This window comes from Branchiostoma lanceolatum, chromosome 2 (genome assembly GCF_035083965.1).
Source record: "Branchiostoma lanceolatum isolate klBraLanc5 chromosome 2, klBraLanc5.hap2, whole genome shotgun sequence".
NCBI classification, from domain to species: domain Eukaryota; kingdom Metazoa; phylum Chordata; class Leptocardii; order Amphioxiformes; family Branchiostomatidae; genus Branchiostoma; species Branchiostoma lanceolatum.
Window position 1 is genome coordinate 3,454,467 of NC_089723.1, and position 21,391 is coordinate 3,475,857.

The following is a 21,391-nucleotide window of genomic DNA, read 5'->3' on the forward strand; positions in this document are numbered from 1 at the left end:
ACCCAGTTCCCTATTGGCTACAGAGTTAGGCAGCAGGGAGAAGGTTAAGAAACACTAACCTCGCATGGAGGCCGGCCCGTCTCCTCTTGCGTCCGCCTCTAACACCGTTGAAGACCTGCTCATGTCCTCCCCATTGGCCAGGTGGTCGGACAGTCCCGGGTAGCCTGTCTGCTGCATCTTCAACAACACCTACAGAAACAAAAACAAACAAGAGTGGTGTTTAAAAACACACTGGCGACGTGAAAAAAATAATAATTTTTTTCCAAAAAAATAAAAAACAATCCACCCATGCATTCTCAAGTTACTGTGAAATTTAAAGCAGAAATGTTTGCGGAAGTTTTATGTTCGCGGGTTTTGGGGTGACCGTTGCACAGCAAACTTAGAACTACCGCAAACGCTTTTGTCCAATACTGTTACAGTAGCAGTATGTAACTATAGTGCTGCCGCAAACTTAAAACCACCGTGAACACTCCATTTTTGCCTTAGCCCGAAATAAAAACCAAGCAAACTTAAATGCATTTTTTTACAGTATGCTGTTCACAAACAAACAATCACACAGACAGACACACAGACATCCGAAAACATAACCTTCTTGGTGAAGGTAAAAACAATCACCATCAAAAAGTCTTTCCTGTACAGATCCATATCTGTGTGGGACAGTCTGCCAAATTGGATACAAACTACAACTAAGGGCAATCTAAGTTTCTAAGTCACAAAAGTCATATATCTTTTCAATGTAGTCTGTAAAATATAGAGCTGTAACAAATTTAATGCAGTTTGTATGTTAATTGTATGTTCTTGTTTTTGTACTCCAGGAAGACTAAATTACAGATTGTACGATTAAGCGAAATTTAGGAATGATTTAATGTTTAATGTACTGGTAATACATTGATGCATTGAATGAGTATGTATTTTATGTAATGACATTTTAAGAGTGAATGACGTCAATTTGAACACGAATGTAACTGAATGTAACCTTCAGCGCAATACAGGAATCTTGCAAGGCTGTTGTTTATTTTCTATAACAGTTGAATAATACTTAACTTACTCTAGGTAATAGCTATCAGAGTGAATTATTAAGTATTAAGAACTAGACAGTCATACCTCTGTGGGGAGCGAGATCGGGCGATGGTCGTTGTTCCCCGTCCGTCGTCCCTCCGGGTTTTTCCGCGGCGTGCTGTGCTGCGGCGGGGTGTACGGCGGTGGCGGTTGGTCGTCATGTGGAGGGAAGGCCGGGTTGGAGCGGACGGACTCGTTCCCGCTCTGGTAACCGTGGGTGATGGGGAGCGCGGGAACCATCTTTAGCTCTCTGTGAGGAAAGGATCACAGCAACACGTCTAATGTCAGGCTAAGCATTTTCCTTACAATGAATCTTAAAATCAGAAAGCATATTTTGATATTTTAATTCTGAATCCAACATTTTGTCCTGACATTGTCTTTCATAGAAAGCTTTCAATCTTACCGTAACCAAAGACAATACCCGCAGTTAATAATCATTATAAAGGTGGGCTATGACCTATGACCCACCTCTTTGTACCATTATGTACACTCAAAACTGCCCAAGAAGACCACTCGGGGGGAGATGGTAAAATCTAAATGGTAAGTCTATATAAAAAATAATAATATGTGGACTGTTGGTCACTTTTAGATAGATTGTGGATTCTTGATGCTTGTCTCAATGGAAGACAGTAGCCAAAGGACCACCAAAAAGTGGTAACGTTGACCAGGGGTCCTTAATGTATAAATATGTAGAGGTGATCACTTGTACAGGTTTGACCAGGTGGTTTGACCGTAAATCAATGGCCAGGTGGTCCTTATGTACAGGTTTGACTGTATTCAACTGAGGTGCAACCAACCTGTGCGTTAGATGACCGGTGCAATGGTGGAGGCCCAGACTTACTTACTGACATTATATCATTAGTCCACCACAGTCCACCAGTTATACCCAGTATGTAACTAAGGAAGCACCTGACACCCCAAGCGACCCACAACCTTGTTGACCAACAGAATTAAACACCTGTAACTTGGTCAAAAGTGCATTTTGTGTGCTGTAGAATTTGTTACTGTAACAGTAGAGCAGAAAGAAAACCATCTAAGAAATCGTTGTATGTGTTAAGTCTCCGCAATATCAATTATTGTAAATATTAACGCCATCCAGGCTACCATTGGTGTGTCTGCAAGTTTGGTAGTTTGATAAATAATTGAACTGTTCTGTGTCCATATATCAGCTACACTGTACAGTTGATTTTACTGAATGTCTGTTCACTGTGCGTAGATGTATTTCCTTCCTACGACTTTTTCTATTTTCAGTTTATGGCACCATATTTGTCAACTGAAACAAGCGTACAATGTACAATTATGATATCCAGCATTATGTTTTCACAATTTTATAGAGTTTAAGTTTTGTTGTGGCTATGAAATTGTTCGAATGATTATTTGGTCATTGCCAACTTAAGCAAAATTGGTCTCAATGAGTATAGTTACCGGTATTTTCAAATGAATCCAATAAATAATTGAGTTAAGGAGACAGGCATAGTTCTAGCTTTATATAGTGTCAGAATTCAGAAGACTTGAAAAATGATGATAGTATCAGAATCTCTTTTTCCTAAATTCCCAAACTGAATGTGGATAGAGTTGATCTTTTTGTACTGTGAATGAGTGTTTGAGTCTAAAGCAAACAATTTTGTCCTTGCAACATGTTTCCTTTAAAGTATTTTTCCATGCAAAGTTTATAATATCCACTGGCAATAATATTCATTTTCTCCTCGAACCTTTTCTTACAATATACACAATTATGATCATTGTCACAGTGAGTCTCTTATTTATCCATTCTTCACGACAAAAAGATTATTGGATCATTAGAAAGACGCGCTTTGTGAAGCTTTCCCTGCATGGAAATGATTTTACTAAAATGGAAGAACAAATCAAAATTGATATCTAAAAAAAAGGAGTAGAAGAGACAGACAAAGAAATTCCACATTCAAGCCACCATGTCCACCAAGTAGCTTGCAGATTAAAAGAAGAAAAAATTTCACCACGAGACCAAAGTCCTTTAAGAAACCCAGAAGGAAGAAACATATAGAAAGTTAGCAGTAAGTCTCGACGTCTTGTTGCTCCTTTGTCTTGGGAGGAGGGTGCGCTTTCCTGTAAGAGTGGTCATTAAGAATGTGAAGATCTGAGGTGCAGACTTAACATTGAGAAAGCAAAGTGCAAAATGTGCACATTGTTACCAAAAATACACACAAACTAAAACTTTTTTAATTAGATATTTGAAACTCATCAACTTCACTAGAAACCATTATTCTTATATCATGATCTGGTGGCGACCAATCTACTTTGACCATTTTGATTTTTAGTCTCAAAGAGCAGAAAAATTTTTCGTACAACACCAGACATTGTACTGAACCAAAAGTTGGTATCATTTCTGTTTTTCTGCATTCTTAAAATCAAAATGGCCAAAGCTGGAAAAGTCATGACTCAGCTCCCATATTGATGTAAAATCATAATCATCAACATTTCCAAAATTTTTGATAAGTAAATAAAATCAATGGCAGTGAAGAGAAATTGATTTTTTCCTACAACTAAAATGGTCTGAGACAATGTGTTCTACAGTGCTTCAACCTCTACTAAATACTACTGTAAGTTAAACATCTAAATTTCCTTTAAATTTCCAGTTCCAATTGCCCTGAGGAAGGTGACAGTGGGTCACCGAAACATTAGCAGGTGATTTTGTACTGATTGTGAATGAGGTCAGTGATTAAGCAACCTGATTAAACTGTTTACTTCAAGTGCTTCAAGCTCTATTTATATATAACTATAGTTTGATGAGAAAGAATTAATCATTGATTGCACATAGTGGGGGTGGGTGTAAAGAAAGTGCGAAACGAAACTTGCTGTTTGTTCCATTTCGTTTCATTTCTGTTGTTCCATTTCGTTTCATTTTGTTCCGTTTCGCACTTTCCGTACACCGGTGGGGGTGACAAGGACAAGTGACAGACATACACATCGCTCTGCTGCGGCGTCTCCTGGTCGGACCGGCCGATGGACCGTGGGCGTCGCCGACGGTAACCCGGAGACTGCTTCAACTTCGGTAGACTGGTGAAGAAACGTGGGGAGAGACACACATATGGTTTACAACACTTCACAAATTGAAACCCCTGTCACACATTCTGGACCTTCCCAAGACTTTGCCCCGACCACTACCCACCCAATGTCTTTTTCTTTGTTTTTTAAGGCTACCATGATCTTTTTCTTAGTTTTTTTAAGGCTACCAACTTCAACTTGCTGAAGATTCTGTAGGAAGGTGCAAGGAAAATCGACATTTTCACTGAACATTAACTTCACGGTAGCAGCAAATGATTTACAGAACGGATGTGTGAAGGAATCATAAATGATAACAACAGTTTTTTCACGGTGATTATAAGCTCACGGTACAGAGGTGCCCGCGAAAACAGTGAACATAAAGTTACAGTGAAAGACACAAGAATTACAGTATGACTTTCCTGAATCAGCTTTTCAAAATTTACAGTTGGCTGGCCCAGACTATTTCTTAGAACTAGTAAGCAACCTTGGCCACCAACTCCCAACCATAGATGACCTAATGCTCATGACTGTTTCCCCCCCATGGTCTGTGGAGGGTCGTGAGGCCATGGTCGGCTATGTGTGACAGGGGCTTATAGGGAGAAAAAAATTGAGTCCTTCACCTCTTCATTGTACTTGTTCACCACTCCTAATGTGTGAGAATACACAAGTCATATGACTGTCTACCGACAAAAAAGTCACAACACTGTTCTTAAGATTCAGCCGATGCAGAAGTAAGAGATGACAGACTTACTCGACCTCCTTGTATGTGATGTCCTTCAACTGGTCTTCTGTCATGCCTGACGTCTCGATGGGGTCTTTTCTGTTAAGGCAGTGAAGTTACACTGTCATACATTGTGTTATTGCACAGTGTATTGCTACCAGGGTTAGCCCTTTGTAATAGTTGGGCAAAGCTGGGTTAGGTCATTGGCTTATCAGTTGGGCAAATCATGCAGAAGTAAGAAAATAACTGTGGAAATAGCTACATACATGTAATGTTGTTGGAAAGAGACACAAGAGAAGTGGCCATTTGACAATGGAAATATTGCAGAATCTACAATACAGTCAAATATTTCAACTACTCAGGGACAAAAAAAGTGGTGAGGTGGTCTTTATGCAGACCTGGTAGTCACTGGTACATGTTCTACAGTACTAAAGAATGCAGTGACCAGAGAACAGTACACAGTAATCTGCAGAACTGTCAGAACTTACTGGATGTGCTTCCAGAGCTCTTCTCTCCTCTTGTCTGGTGACCGTGATCTGGACCTGTGTTTCCTGCGGTGAGGAGACTCGTGTCTGAAGAAATAGGACAAGTTAGTCTTTACCTGTGTTGTGGCTTACTAGTATTTGGAAATGAATAATTACAAGACATGACTTAGTCATTAACCTGATGATATATAGGAAATGGATCATTTCTTACATGAACCCTTGCCAAACTGTTGTCTAATGTAGCATTAATGCCAGAAATACAAATGCAGCACTAATGCTTGGTTAGTGTACACTGCCATGGTAATTTCATGGTAATTATGGCTGTCCAAAATCCAGTCCCTTAATGACTGGGTGATAAATGATGATTAATGGACAGGGGTGTATGCTGGCATTAATGCTCTGTTCCAAAGGGAGCAGAGGGAATCCAGCATTAATGCCCAATGTGCTCCGCTAAGGAGCGCGTAGTGCGGCATTAATGCTACATTAGACAACAGTATGGCAAGGGTAGTATTTGGAAATGAATAATTACAAGACAAGACTTAGTCATTAACCTGATGATATATACGAAATGGATCATTTCTTACATGAGCACATGACAAGAGACTTATCATTACTGTACAATAAAACAAGCAGAGGTCACTGTAATTCTGAAAGATATTGGCAACTTAGAACTTACTGGCTGTACAACATAAGACTGGTGTTCCATCATGTGCCGTTCTAATGAATGATATTCAGAGTATGGAGACAAGCTGAGAGTGCAAAATATGACTTAATAGTGACCATACAGGGTTATGATGCTCATGTTTATAGACTTACCTTTTCTTCAGGTTCTTTATTTCAGCAGCTTGAACCCTGCAGATGGACAAAAGAAAAAAAAAAACACTTCTTATTTTCTTTTTCTCTGATATCTCCACTATCATATATAATAGTGAGTTTATAGTACCCAAAACATGCCCACTCTGAGAAATTCTTGCTTGATTATTTGCCTTGTACACATAGTTTGCTATCTCTAAGTGTAAAGTTAATGTTGCTTCGTAGTTCCATGATCCATTTGATCGGAACTCTATACATCAAAATACTTCAAAATACACAGCAAACAGTGACCTATACCTTTAAGGAAAATGTAGGGAATGCCACAAAAGATTTTCTTTAGATCATAGCCACTCTTCTGAAGCAATTAAATTTGGATCTCTAAAATTTACACATTCATTAGTTAACTACCTACCTAGTCCCTTGACAAAATGGTGATTTGATAGGATTCAAACAATACAGTAAGTTACAGTAACAGTGTCAGGTTCTTGGGTATGTTGTAAGCAGTCAGGCTTTCAGCTAGCTATGCATCCATGTGTCTTTTATGCCCTACACTAAAATAATAAAGAAATTAGACGCCCTCTTTTGCAGCTGTACGCCCAGGTAATTATGTTGCTGCGATTCAGTGTCACTGTTGCTTTTTCATCCTACCAGACACAGGGTAAGCAGTTGAAGACCTGAGTACCCACCCCTGTCCTGCGGGCACCTCCTGGCCCTCCTGTTGTTTCCTGATCTCCTCCCACTGTGCGCTCGTGTCCACCATCTCCTGTGAGTACCGCGATTGGTGCTTCCGGTGTCTCCGGTTCGCCTCCGACTCACTCCCGCTACTCTGGCCGCTGCGCCCTCGAGACCTGGCCAAAACAACACACAAGAGAAAGATATAGACTGTTTCATTGAACCATAACTACATGACGCTTTGTGACTTTAGTAACTCACTTGAAGGACTGGTCAATTTCTTTTAAACACAACCCAAACTTGACAACATGACATCACATGTTATACATATCATTATACCAGCGCTATCTCCCGGGGTTTGAATTTTTTCCCATCCCGCTCATTGTTTGGGAGTCCAAAATTGTTCTTGATTTTCGTTGTTAAATCTTTCATCTTAAGTTTATGAAAATTTTTGTCCCAGGATGGAGAGACGGTAGTCTGTATAACGCAAACTCCAGCTGTCCGGGGGTTTCTCTCCCCTCCCCGCGGTGCAAGGTGGTTACAGGGCCGCGAGCGGTCACAAGAGGCTTGATTGAATTCAGGCTAGAGAGACGGGTCCTGGAGACAGCCTTGCCGTATACATACTACTGTGTTACAGTAATAGACAGTTATGGGAAGAGCCCTGCAGTATACATACTACTGTGTATTAGATAGTTATGGGAAAGAGGAGACATCAACTTGTTACAAGACAATTCTATCATTATACTAGTATTGGCTGCGTACAACACTGTACATGAGGCTTGCTAGTAACTGTCTTTGCTGCAATATCAAATTTGGTCACTAGGGGGCGTTCCTGTCTTATAACAAGAGGCTCCTGCCAAAAAAACTACAGTCACCTGAACGAAAAACTGTATGGATGCGTACCACAATGGTGAAAATAATGTGGCAAACACTGAGACAACACATTTAACGCATAGATCAAACAGTACTAGTGCCTTAAATTTTCTCCTGTTTTTATTTGAGAAAATAAAAGAAAGAAAAAAACATGTCAGACTCGGCTGTTTCCTTACCGTCTTCTTCTCCTTGGAGCATCAGTGTCATCACCTGAAGACATGCCACTGCTACGCGCCCGGTGGTGCCTTTAAGGGGAGATATAAGAAACAAAAGTGTGTTACAACGTTTTCTGTCTGTTCAATCTTCTTATAGAATTCATCATCTATGTATATTGTCAAGCCAGAGAACAACACAGACAGAGAGAGAGATGGAGAAAAACTGAAAGAGGGAAAGAGAAGGCGAGAGAGGGGTAAGAGAGAGGTACAGTGTAGAGCCACAGAATAACAGAGAGAGGGGGAGTGAGGTGTAGAGAGAGCCAGAGAACAACAGCAATTGTAGCTTCTGTACAGGTTCTTACCTTCTTCTGTGAGGGCCCTCGCTGTCACTGCCGCTCTTGGGGTACCGCGGGAACTTCTTGCTGGATGCCACGCTTCTCGTGGAGCGAGGGGAGCCACCTGAGGTGAAGAGCCCCCTGAAAAACAAACATAGAAAACAGATGAGTCAAAAATCCTGCAGGATGGGGGGGGGGGGGGGGGGGGGGGGGCAATTTTGGACAGGGCTGATTACTAGTATGCAAAAATCCCTTTTTAGGGTGGAAGTCTTTTTGGACTTGTCCATTTTGCAGGGAGGTGCCACTGGCAGAGTTCATTGTTGCATAGGGGGACATTTTTTGAAATTTGATTCAATTTGATTTTGGACAGTCAAACCTGCCCATGGATCACGCTAGAAATTAAGAATATGATAGTGCTAGGGATAAAACCACTCAAGTTTTAGGCAAACTTTAAGTTCTTTTCCTGCACGAAATGGTGCATATGGCGGCGCCAATCTCTGTTTCAGTAGCAATTGGGCCACACAACTTTGTGCCATGACTACAGCAGGGGGCTAGTCCACTGGTAGTGGCCTGTGTTTAACTGCCATACTCTTTCCCAAATGCTGAGTGCTGAGCAGAGAAAGCAGTATGTACCATTTGGTATGACTCCGCCGGGGATTGAACCCCTGACCTACCGTTTGCAAGGCGAACACTCTACCCACTAGGCTATTACACCGGTTCAAGGTGGCATGCAAAATGATCTAGGAGGGGATCACAGCCCAAGAAAGGAGGCCATTTCCTTGAAGTTTTACAAATAAATCTAAAATTGCAATCTACATGTCCCTGTCCATGGTGCTGAAATGAGGCTCCTGGTTTTTAACATTTCAACATTACAGCATTGCAATCAAACCACTCAAGGGACTTGAAGAAATTGGTCGCAGCAGAATCAGTTTGCTCTCATGCACCATTATTTTTTGTTTGATTGCATCACCCCACCAGACATACAAGGGTATGGCCTTTACTTTCCCTAGGGGTTTTGACCCATGGGGGTCTAGTAGCACATAGAAGTAAACAGGTAGTCACTGTGGACAGGATTCTTAATGCTTATGTCACTGGAGAAAAGAATCTATGGGAGTACCAAAGTTAGGATTATTGTTCCCAGATCTTTCTTCCACTTACCCCTGGGTCTCGTCCCTCTGTTCCCATGGCAACGACCGGGCGCTCACCGCGGACCCGGGAGCCGTCCCGTTGGCGTACTGCTTCCCACTGTCAGGACAGGGAAGGTTTCAAATTACATGAGGTAGATATAGAGCTGCGTACACCGAAACAAAATTTAGGTACAGGAACACAGGTAAAAATTGTCTTTAAATTGCTGCATGCAATATTGTCAAATTGACAAAGTTTGTCAGAATCTTATGAAAAGCTATGTCTCCTCCTCTAATCTAGAATTCTCAATAATATCAATATCAGAACTGTGAGTAAAGTAGCCGTACCTTGATACAGGTTCCGGGGCCATCACCATGGTTACCCCATCGGGTGACGTTGGCATGGTAACGTCAGCAGGGTTTTCTACTTTGTACGCCTCACCGTTGGCATCATCTGATACAAGCATAAAGCAATTCAGGCATCAGGTACAAAATGTATACCACTATACTCACGTGTTGTTTTTTTATAACCTAATGCTTTTTTTGGGTTTTGCATAAATCTCAAAGCGAAACAATATAATCTAACCCTAGCAACTACGGTAATCCTTCAAATTTACCCAAAATCAAATCACTGCATAACACTTAAAAGTACAGGAAGTATAGTGTATCCCCAACATTTTAGTAAAACATTGCCATTATGAACAAAATCGATTCATTATTATTAAATTAAATAATAAACTGACAGGAGAAAAGTTTGATAAACTCACTTCTCTTGTCGTAGCGCTTGCTTGGTGCTCGCTCCACGTATGGCTCTGGTTGCTGCATGGCGTCGCTGTCCTGTTGCGCCTGCTTGGCTGTCCTACCACTGGGGTGAGGGGTAAAATTTACAAAGTTAGAAAACAATTTGGCTAATGTAGTCTTTACAATTTGACTAACGTAGTCTTTACCTATCTGGTAGGCCAGAAAAATTCAATAAGACAAGTTAGTCGATTTTTGCTCACTCCTTGACAAAGACTGGTGTTGTAGAGTCGAAAATTTGGGTGGTTCCAATTTTTCTGTTGGAAATTAGTTACGTAAATCTTCAAGTCAATACCTTTGTTGCTTTCATCATGTTATTTTCCAATGTTTGGGTATGGTTGAATTTTTCTGGCCTTACATCAAATATTGTATTTTTAATGTTAACAAGCTTCATACAGGATTGAAGTTATCATGCACAGCATGCTCTGGACAAAATATACAAGCCTTATAGGACAGAAAAATATTGTTAGGCATTACTTCAAGGTAGGAGAAAAGGAATATGGAAGTGACAAACCAAAACAGATGCCATCAGAAGACACTGGCAATGACTTTGAGACTTCCAAGCGATCCTTTTTACCCCTTCCGCACCAAGCAGTGTTCTACCCAGCACCCATCATTTTTGTCGCTCATGACAGACAAAAATTGTTCCAGCCATCACCCATCATTCCATCATTTGACGAATTTCAGTTGCTCATGACGGACAAAAATTTGCCAAACTCATCATTTTGGATGGACAAAAATCGTTGTTACAATAAAGATATAAAAAGAGCTTAAAGTTTTGCATAGAGTTGTCAATCTAAGTAACCTTAATCTAGCAAAATTTACCCCTCAAAATGCAGGAAATACATGTAGTGTTTCAGAGGGTTAAGATTACAAAATCTTCAAGGGGAGCATGCCCCCAGACCCCGCAAGTATTTTCCCACCATTGACGTGACACATCGTGCCTTTGGCGCTCGTCGACATGTTTCGTCAAAACAAAATTTAGATGACTGGTAAAAATTTCAGGCTGGCCAGAACACTGCATGTAAGTCAAGGTCATACTGGTAAGGTCATCCAGCGCATGCAATTAGTAAGAGTTCCATCTGCCCCCCTCCCCACCTATACAACTGTATCACATGTACCTGCCAACATTAGAGCCTGGCTCTCCTCTATTGGAAAACAAAGAAACAAACAAACAAACAAACAAATAAAAACAAACAGATCACACAAAGTAGACGATTACATAAGTTTGGTACAAAAAGATATCCCAGATTAACCTTAAAAGATCCCAGATACAAGCAGCTTAGTAGTAGAATTACAATTAAAACTAATTTTAAAATCTTTTTTTAAAGAAAACGTATCATTTTACAATGTACTAGTTCGCATGCTGTACATGATTTACCCACCAAAAGAATATTAAATTAATCAAGAAAGATGATAAGGATGTTATGACATGTTGACAATTAGTGATGACCAACAAAGTTAGTATAACATTCCCACATGACATTAAACATGTACTATATGACCACCTCTACAACAACACAACACACTGTTAGAATGAAATGGACCATCTACAATGTCAGAGCTGCATTTACAATGTACAAGTATGGCATGATGTAAAACACATACATGTAATTAACTAATGAACACTACATGATTATGAAATGGATTGATCATGTTAGGCCATGTTGATTTATGGATGACATCCTCTGGGAACTTCAAGACTGACGCGAGCGTGTGAATAAAAAAAAAGTTTGGCAAAACAACGTTGCCTTGAATTCATTATGAAATCTACATGGTCAGAAAGGATGAACACAGGGCACGGTATACCGAAAAACAGATTCTTCATTTTTTGTTCTTTCACATCTTCTTCTTTGACTTTGGAATTGACTTTGGCATTCTACGACATACATGTAGTATCTGTTTTCCGAATTCTTTTCTTTTTCTTTTGCAATTTACCAGTATTTTTTCTCATTTTGCAGCTACTTTGTATGATTTACAGTATGGCCAAAAACTTTTTTATTTATTTTTGAAAACGGACAAAAATCGATGCACACGCTGATGTCATCCATATAATGAAATCAACATGGCCTATGATAAAGACTGACGCCCCCTGGAGATCATGAACAGTATTGCAGTACCGTACCTGTATCTGAATTGGGACTGGAAACTTATAACTTTGTTGGCTCCTGGAACTTCTGAGACTTCGTTCAACCTGTGGAACACAATTTCAATGTTGTCACAAGGAGAGCGCTTGAAAAAGTGGTGTGAAGACTAGCCAACTGCTGCCCACCCCTGTGTCAGAGACCCCAGCAGCAGTATAATCAAATACTGGTATACTATTACTACCATAAGTAACTGTTACAGTAACATACTACTCATTCAACATAACTACTAGCGGGTTAAGACAATAACGTTGATGAAAGTTGGACATCCACGCCAAAAATAGTTACTCAAGCAACTGGATAAAATTTTGGGATAAAACTTTGTCTTGAATTAATCTTCATCCTAAATTGTCTTAGCCTCATTTCTATTCAGAGGTTTGGTATAAAACCTGTTTTTCCCAGTCCTATCGTTAGTCACTGACGAAAGATAGCAGATGCTGTCTGAAACGTCTGACTGTTTCAAAATTCTATACAGTTGCTTGTCAATGAGTAACAATTCAAGACAATAACGATTTGAATTTTTAGATGTGACGGCTTTTCAAAGTTTATCAACTGATTCATATTCATGACTACAGTAAAATCTGTGTGTGGCTACTAGTATATATATTAGACAGTTAGGCGCTATAGAGAGGAAGCTGGTCAAAAGACAGTCAGGCAATTGGAGGTTTAACTGTCGTATCCTGCTTTCTTCCAAACTTGGTGAGTGCTACAGTAACTGGTATTTCTTCAAGATTTGGCAAAAGTGAGTTAAACTGGTTAGACATCACTAAAGTTTCACTTTTTCCTGTCGGACTTTCTACTCTGTCATTTTTTTTCTTGGGGTTTGAAGAGATAAAAAGGCAAAGTAGAGAGCCCGACCAAAAATGCCTAAAAACTCGTCAAAGACCAGCCGGAACCCCTCCTCTGCTTGGAGAGTAGTATAATACAACCAAAATGGAAGTGCTATCCCTACATGTATGTATGTACACCTATCTGTATATCATGAGCATACCGTCTGTCTTTTCTAAATCTGTAACAACTAATGAAAGATAACCTCTTAAGTGAGTTAAACTGGTTAGAGATCACTTTCACTTTTGCTCACCTGAAGAAGGCATGATGCTCCACACAGCACTTCCACAGGTGTTTGCACGCCGCTTTGTTAGACAGCTCGAACGTGTACGTGATTTCATCGTTCTAGAAGACAAATCAGATTCTTACAAAAGACAATAATGTAACATCTACAGTAACTAACATAACTCCACCATGGTACATAATTATATATACTTCCGCCACTCTGAAAAGATACGTCCAAACACATCTCCAACCCAATGTCCCCCAGTATAATGCACTCTTGTACATATAGAATACAACACTGTATCACCCGAGGTACCGGCCCGACCCGACCGCGGGTAGGATCGCCTGACGACTGTAGTAATTCTATTTATGTCATACCCACCCGAGAAAACACACATTTCAATGCAAAATGCGCCAGAAGTGGAAAAAAGTTGGTGTCCCTCAAACAAAAAATTGTAACAGCTGCAATTCCATCGACCAAATCCAGTATTCGAATTTTCGACAGCGACTCACTCGAAATGCATTCTAAATATTCTATGGAAGTCTGTGTGATACAGAAAGTTATCACACAATGAGGAACACCCGTACCGAACGTTTTCGTGTCCCAGGTATGACAAGAATTATTATCTAAACTGTGCACATCTGGGGGTGCTGTACTTGAGATCTCTCAAACACATTGTTTTTCAAAGTGGCAGATTTATGTTAATCGGTGGATTAATTTTGATGGAGGTTACATGTATATGTAACTAAAGATATAAAAATCTATCACAATTCGGTTTAAAATGTGTTTATTTGCACAGCTTGTATGTACACTACCCCTTCAAGCAAATTAAAATCTTAAAATTTCAAACAGTCATACTGACTCATAGAGATTCTCAACTTTATTGTCACAACAAATGTCCTTTACTCACATCTTTTGTGCGAACCCTGAGAAAGAACTGCCTCTCCTTGAACAAGATTTTGGTTATTCTTGGCCTGGAAAAAAACAGTTCCAATGTAAATGTAAACATTTGAATTCTAGTTTGTAAAATAGCCTCCGCGTGTCTATACAAATCAACATACATGTAGGTATCAATGCCTTGATAGGCTTTGAATTTTTGTATCAGCCAGTAAATGAAACTGTTGCATTATATGTATAATTATGTATCTGTACAGCATTATGCTGCATTATCGCCTTTCGGCGAAACACACCAGCTTCTGTATCTGTAGTCTGTATGGCCGATATAACTGACTCTTGGCATAACACACCAGCTTTGCAGACACTCAGCAGCAGCTGGTTATATATACAACATTACGGATGAAGACTATCTTACCAGAAATACATGCCAACTTTCGTCTTGTTCTTGTACACGACCACCCCTCTGGGCATCAACCCCAGGTAATACTGTACATGGTCGTCACCCTGAGGAGAAATGATGAGAAAAGTTACTCACAGTATTTATCACCATACTACTGTAAATGCTGAAATGTTCGCGGTGGTTTTATGTTCCCGGTTTTCGTGACCGCAAACTTAAAATCAATGCAAATTTTTTTGCCCTCTTACCGCCTTGTCTACTATTGTCTTAAGTGCGAACTTAAAACCACCGCGAACACTCCATTTTTTCCCTACTGCTAGGAAATTAAAACCATGCAAACTTAAATACATTTACAGTACTTATAAACAATACCCTGTGGAGAACAACTTACAACTAGAAGTAGCTTTAAGCAATTCTACTTTCGGTACTGGGTTTGGCTCTGTTATCTTTTTAATTGTATCTACATGTACATTCAGTGATTTTTTTTCCAAAGCACAGTGAATTCAGCACACTATTTTTTAACTTGCCTTTTAGGACTTGTTTTTGCAATTCATTGATCATTTGCATTAGGCACCCTGGGAGTCGAACCCCCAATTTTGAGATTTGGTAGCAGGGTTTAACTTTCCACAAAGACAAAGTCAAATCCCCATCACATCTACAGCACCCTGCATAGGAATCAAACCTCCAACCTGCAATTTCAAAGCAGGGTTTCTTAGTTAAACTTTAAGTTTAAAAAAAAAATAATGGTTCTTGGTGGATGTCAATGTGCAGATGTTGACACATTGGCACACCAAGCTGTAGTGCATTTTTGGCACACATTTTGACAGATTAGCCGAAGTGGCTCGGCGGGCGTCACTCCACCGTCAGGGAAGATCGTGTAAAGCGCCTTTCCCTAGGGCACAATTTCGGGGCATGGTGAGCAAGGAACCCTGGAGTTTAGTGCTCTAACCGTTAGGCAACGCCGACGCCACGACGACATAGTTTTAAGTTAAAACTAAAGACAAAGCAGACTCCCCTACCATGACCTGGTGCAGGTCCACCCCGTACATCTCCAGAACCCTGCCCAGACTCAGGAAGTTCAGCTCAGATTCTGACGGCACCTGGCCACTGGGGGGACGGACAGAACAATAGTTAGCATTGTAATACTACATGTCTATTAGGTGATGTGTTACATTACAAGGGAATAGCAGAACAGGTGAGGGAAGACGTAAAGACGCAGGCAGATTCTGACGGCACCTGGCTACTGGAGAGACAGATGAACAATCACAGTTTACATTGGAACAAGACTAGAGAAGTGATCATATACAGTAGGTGAGAACAGCAAAACACTGGTGAGGGGAGAGGTAGTTTAGTTCAGCCTTTGATGGCACTGTATCGACAGACACAAAAATGTTAACACACGTTGTCACCAAGTATTCCAGAATATCCTTATTACAGGTGGTAGATACATGTAGCTTCAACTTTCTCAATGCTGCCTAGCTCTGTAACCAATCGGGAATCGGGTGCCAAACGGCTACTTTGGAGTGCTAAAGGTTACCCTAACAGAAGCTAGTTACTCATTTTCATCTGAGTGTGTGAAGTGACGAAATTCATTTTAAGTGCCTTTCCTAATGTTTCCTGAATGTGTATTTCTCCTAATGTTTATAAAAGTGAGATACTTACACCAGAGTTCTGTGAATGTTGGCGATGAGTTTCTCCATCTCCTCTGTCTGGTTGGGGATGAACCTGAACTCCGACACGTAGTTACCCGTGTGCTTCCTGGGGTCAAAGTCCCCAAGTTCCGCTGGAAGAACGAAAAACAAGTGAAATTTGACACTGAAATTTGACAACCTTTCCTATTGGTCATTTGTAATGACTTTGATATACGACTGTCACAGTAATTCTTGTAACTAACTGTAACTTTTATGTTCATGTTTTTCAGTTACCTCAGTACTGTGAACTTATCGCCATTGAAAAAAATCACTTGTTATTATTTATGATTCCTTCACACATCCGTGCTGTAAATAACTTGCTGCCAGCGTGAAGTTAAATTTCAGTGAAAATGTCCATTTTATTAACACCGTGAAATTTTGCTACTGTGAAGATAAAGTGAATTACAGTATAGCTAGACCGCATTACTATAGTACATGTATGGCATGGATATGGCATATGGCATGAAAGATTCTGGCCAGTACTGTTAACTACAAACGCATTGAACTTTGTGAACAATCACAGCAAAATTAAATGCAACAGCTACTGTTGTTTCTAGTCTCGTGCATTTTTATCCATATGCGCTTCAGTCTTGTGATGGTTTTTGTTGATTTTGTTTCTTCTATAATGTAATTTTACTTTGTGTTTTGTGTCCGCCTCTATGTGTGTGTTTGACGAACTTTGTGAAAGTTTGTATTGAACTTTGAATGCTGTTCCCTTAGTTTGTAATAACCTTCGGCTAGTTGGGTAGTCCTGGCTGTACTTTTCTACAGTCGAATAAAATCAAATCAAATCTAGTAAAAATGCTCTGTAACCCTGTTGACACCTACATTGTACGGCGTATGCAGCCAGATGTGCCGCCTCATTAGCCTGGCACGGCAGTCGCCCCTGAAGGATGTCCTGCTTCACCTGTAGGAAAAACTGGTACCTGTGAAAACAAACATATAGATAAACAAAAAAAGAAACAAAGAAACAAACAACATTCATTTTGTTAGAAGGCTGTCCTGGCTCACCTGCAGGAAAAACTGGTACCTGCAAAAAACAAACAAAAAATAGATATTTCAAAAGAAACATTATTCTGTTAGCAGGACATCCTAAATCACCTGCAGGAAAAACTGGTACCTTTAGAAAACTTCAATGTCAGATGAACAAATAAACAATAAACAAATAGAAAATCTCATCATCATCATCATCATTAACTGGTTTCTGCATCCGTGATATATCTAGGGTTTTGGTAAAATTCTTAATGCCATAGTCCTAGCCTCATCAATCCCAAGCCACCTGGGTGTCCTTGACCTTGACAGGCAGACCAGCTGTCTATGGACTATACCAAACTACTTTCAGGAAGGGGGTGTAAGTCTGTAATGCTGCAGTACCTAAAAATACTGCTAGGGGACCCAAAATCATCATGTTTCATCAGGACCTTAGTAACTACCCACATACCAATATTCATAGAAATTAATCTAAAGGATCTTGAGTTATAAGTGCAAACACACAAATACATTGTGTACATGTACGTGTACAATCAAAAACAGTACCACCATTCCCGGAGGTAATAAAATGCAGCGCAGGGTTGCACTTTTTCAAACGGCATGGTTGCATTTATTATATAATAAGCTGATAGATCAGTTTACCTTGTAATTTCTTGGTGAAGCCTACATGGGTCCTCTGCATAAAACTTCACTCCAAAGTACAGTCGGTAGGGTGGGTCGGCTGCAGGAAAAAACAATAAAAACAAGATATCAAACCCGGAGGTTCAGCTGCAGTACCATAGCAAGCCACTAGGAGGTCCAAAATCATAAATCATTTAGAGGTCTGAAGAAGACCTACCCACATACCAAGAATGAAGACAATCCATTTAGGCATTCTTGAGTTATACAATGTAATGTTCACACACATGTACAGACACACACACACACAAACGCTGTGCAAAATATAACCTTCTTGGCGAAGGTAATTAGTAAACTGAAACAGCTGACGACAAATGGTTCGAAATAACACAAATTCTTGGGGCAGGAATGTCCAAACTCTTATTGTTTATCTAAAGGATGTTTATTTAAAAGAAGTGGTATTTTGACCTTTACTTTCTGTAAAGTATACAATTAACAGTCTGAAATACTGTAAATGCATTTACGTTTGTGTGGCTTTTATTTCGCGCTAAGGCAAAAGTGGAGTGTTCGCTGTGGTTTTCAGTGTGTGAATGGAGTGTTCACAGTGGTTTTAAGTTCGCGGCAGCACTAAAGTTACATACTGCTACTGTGGACAAAAATGTTTTTGGTGCTGCTGGATTTCCAGAGCAAAAATATACCCCCATGGCTGAAGTGCCCAGACACCTTTGAAACAAAGGGTACTAGTTTGATATCACTCATTTTAAGTAACTTCGCTTTACAACAATCACACGGATGCAACGTAAGCATTCTAGAAATACCCTCAACCCGACAATTGTCAGGACTAGCATATACAGAACAAGCATGTGCAAACAGACAATTGTCGGGCTCAGCAGGACTACATGGGGTTACGGTCACCGCGAAACCCGAACATAAAACCACCGCCAACATTTCTGCATTTACAGTAACAGATGGTGCAGTATGTGCATGTACTCACTTTCCATCTGCTTGCTGATGGGTTTGGTTGGCTCCAGCCAGTGCTGTAACATAACATAACATAACATAACGTAACATTAATATTAAGGTCACATTCATCTTATACTCCGAGTGTGTACCCTAAAATAATCCATACCCAAAAATAAACAGTCCTTGGTGTTGAGTGATGCGGTTATTCGCTTGCAGCTGGAAAGTGCGGGGAGTGACTAACTGCAGTTTGTAATTGCGATAAACAGGAATTGAATGGTTTCTGGTAGTTGGCAATTTTTTCACAGGCCTAAGGCCACGCCAATTCAATTTGTTGCTTCCCGGAATAGCCTGTCCAGTTTTTCAAATTTTGAAGAAAAAAAATTGGGTCACTTTTCCCATTCACAAATTTTAACTCCCAATTTTACTAAAAAGTGTGGTCATATTGATCATAATTATGTTATAATTTTTCATTTTTTAAAAGTATTTCTCAATATCAACATAGCAAAAGGTAATTTTGTTACTGAAATTATAGTTACTGTACTAGATCAAAGAAAGGGGTTCATTGCATAAATAAGCCATACAAAGCTAGAACTTGAATAATCCTCTTATTCTTTCTGTTTTATAAACCCTTATCTTCACCCCAGACTATTTGAAAAAATATTGAAAAATCCGAGAATCAACAAATAAAATTGGTGTGGCCTTGACTAAGAAGAGAACAGAAGAAAAGTGACCCACCGTCTGGCCCTGGCTGTCCTGGTATCTCAGGCCGAAGAAGTCCTTCTCTAACAGGTGGAGCTTCTTGAAGACCAGATCCAGGAGAAGCTGCCCTTTACTGGACTTCTGTAGACCAATAAAGGATACCAAATGTATTGAAAGCTATCCAGATTATTCTTTTTCAGTCAAATGGAACAATACATTACAATGACTTTCAGGCAGCTGATTTTGCTTAAGTACATATATATATACATCTGTAAGTACATGTAGTAACAAACTAACAATGCTAATTAAATCAATCTAATACTTGAAAAAGGCGGTATCATTGTATAATCAAAGTAAATGTTTAAAAAAACTTACAGACTGTGAATGTACAATGTATAAACTAATACCTAGGATGCAAAACTTAGTTACATGACATTGTACTCTGTATGCAATTCTTAATCATAATGTTGGTAAACATATCTCCAAGTCGAAGTATGGTCAATGTCTGGCAAAACTTAGTTCAGGAAATCCATTTGAGGCTGGACATACAGTCAAACCTGCCTAAGAAGACCACTCAGGGGAACGATAAAATCTGGACCAGGTCTACATGTACGTGGACAGGTGGTCACTATAGTGTCAATGCAAAAAATGGCCACATCGTCCTTATGTAGAGGTAGCCACTTGCATGTACATGTAAGCAATCCTAAATGCCTTAAAAAGACAGGGGCAACCCAAAAATTCCTAATCCATTATTGCAAAAATGTCCTACCTATGACATATCTTATTTGTTGAGTGCCCCCTCCCCCCTTTATTCCCTCTCTTTTATTGAATAAAAAAGCTATATCCTAGACTTTTTAATCCTCACATGGTTACAGAAAGGATAACCTCCTTGGTGACAGGCCAGTAATAAAGCCAATACCCGGCCTTGAATCTCTCTTTTAATATAACAGGAACAAAGTTTCCCGATTCGTGATTGAAATGTTTGTAAACATTCCTTTCAACTGTCTTCCTGCGGATATAAAGCATCGACAAAACAACCCCCCAGATAACAATTGACTGTGTTTGACAAGTGTCAAAGGTGTTCTACCGTTTACGCCCAACTGTGCGAGCTTTCCCTATTGCCATGGCTCTGGCATCCTTCAATACCACTCCTCAATACCAATTCATCAGCACAATCCTTTGCGTTACCACATATTGTATATGCAGAAATGTTCGCGGTGGTTTTATGTTCGCGGTTTTCGCAGTGGACTCTTTAACACGAACTGAAAACCACTGCGAAAAGCCGTTCCATTGTGTGATTGTAGCATTACTAATTTACTTGTGTTTCAAATGTGAACTCAAAACCACCGCAAACACCGTCACGCCATTTTCTCCCTACCAGCTACCGCGAAATTAAATCCCCGCAAACATTTCTGCATTTACAGTCACAGTATGAGAAAGCATACTCATTATAATGAGCAATACAAGCAGCAGAGTACCTTTGAATGAAACTACTTTCACAAGATTTGGTTTCACATCCTGGTCTTGCCTTATACAGTTCACTTCTACAGAATAACAACCACTGAACCTTGAAAAATAAACCTTCAATTCAAAGAATTTGACTCACTGGAATTTTCTACCGAATCCCTCTTTACCAAGTGAACTCAGATGACCTTTCATGCTATAAAACCACTGTACATTTTAAAATGCACCACTTTTTAAAAAAAAATTAAGGAAGAAATCAAATGTTCAAAGGTACAACGAACAGTTTTAGAGACAAAATCTTTTAATAAGTTTTATGAGGTTCCAAACTATGGTATAAAACTATTTGCCTATTGAAAGTCAAAAGAAATACCACTGCCTGCCATCAAAACAAACTTGAACTGAAAACCAGATGCCA

General features: G+C 39.8%; 1 protein-coding gene across 1 annotated transcript; it reads right to left on the reverse strand.

Annotated features, from left to right (window-relative positions):
• Positions 1-38: 38 nt before the first annotated feature.
• Positions 39-20,637, reverse strand: LOC136426500 (band 4.1-like protein 4). The gene is made up of 24 exons (XM_066415164.1): positions 20,614-20,637; positions 19,549-19,689; positions 18,845-18,887; positions 17,875-17,953; positions 17,071-17,168; positions 16,214-16,334; positions 15,571-15,658; positions 14,570-14,658; positions 14,168-14,231; positions 13,285-13,376; positions 12,185-12,253; positions 11,181-11,207; positions 10,029-10,126; positions 9,610-9,715; positions 9,296-9,382; positions 8,165-8,278; positions 7,824-7,892; positions 6,789-6,950; positions 6,106-6,141; positions 5,293-5,376; positions 4,835-4,903; positions 4,003-4,095; positions 1,105-1,309; positions 39-189 (listed from the first exon to the last, which is right to left on the reverse strand). The coding sequence occupies exons 1-24, from the start codon at positions 20,635-20,637 to the stop codon at positions 55-57; spliced, it is 2,193 nt and encodes a 730-aa protein (XP_066271261.1). The 3' UTR covers positions 39-54.
• Between the last annotated feature and the right edge of the window lie 754 nt (positions 20,638-21,391).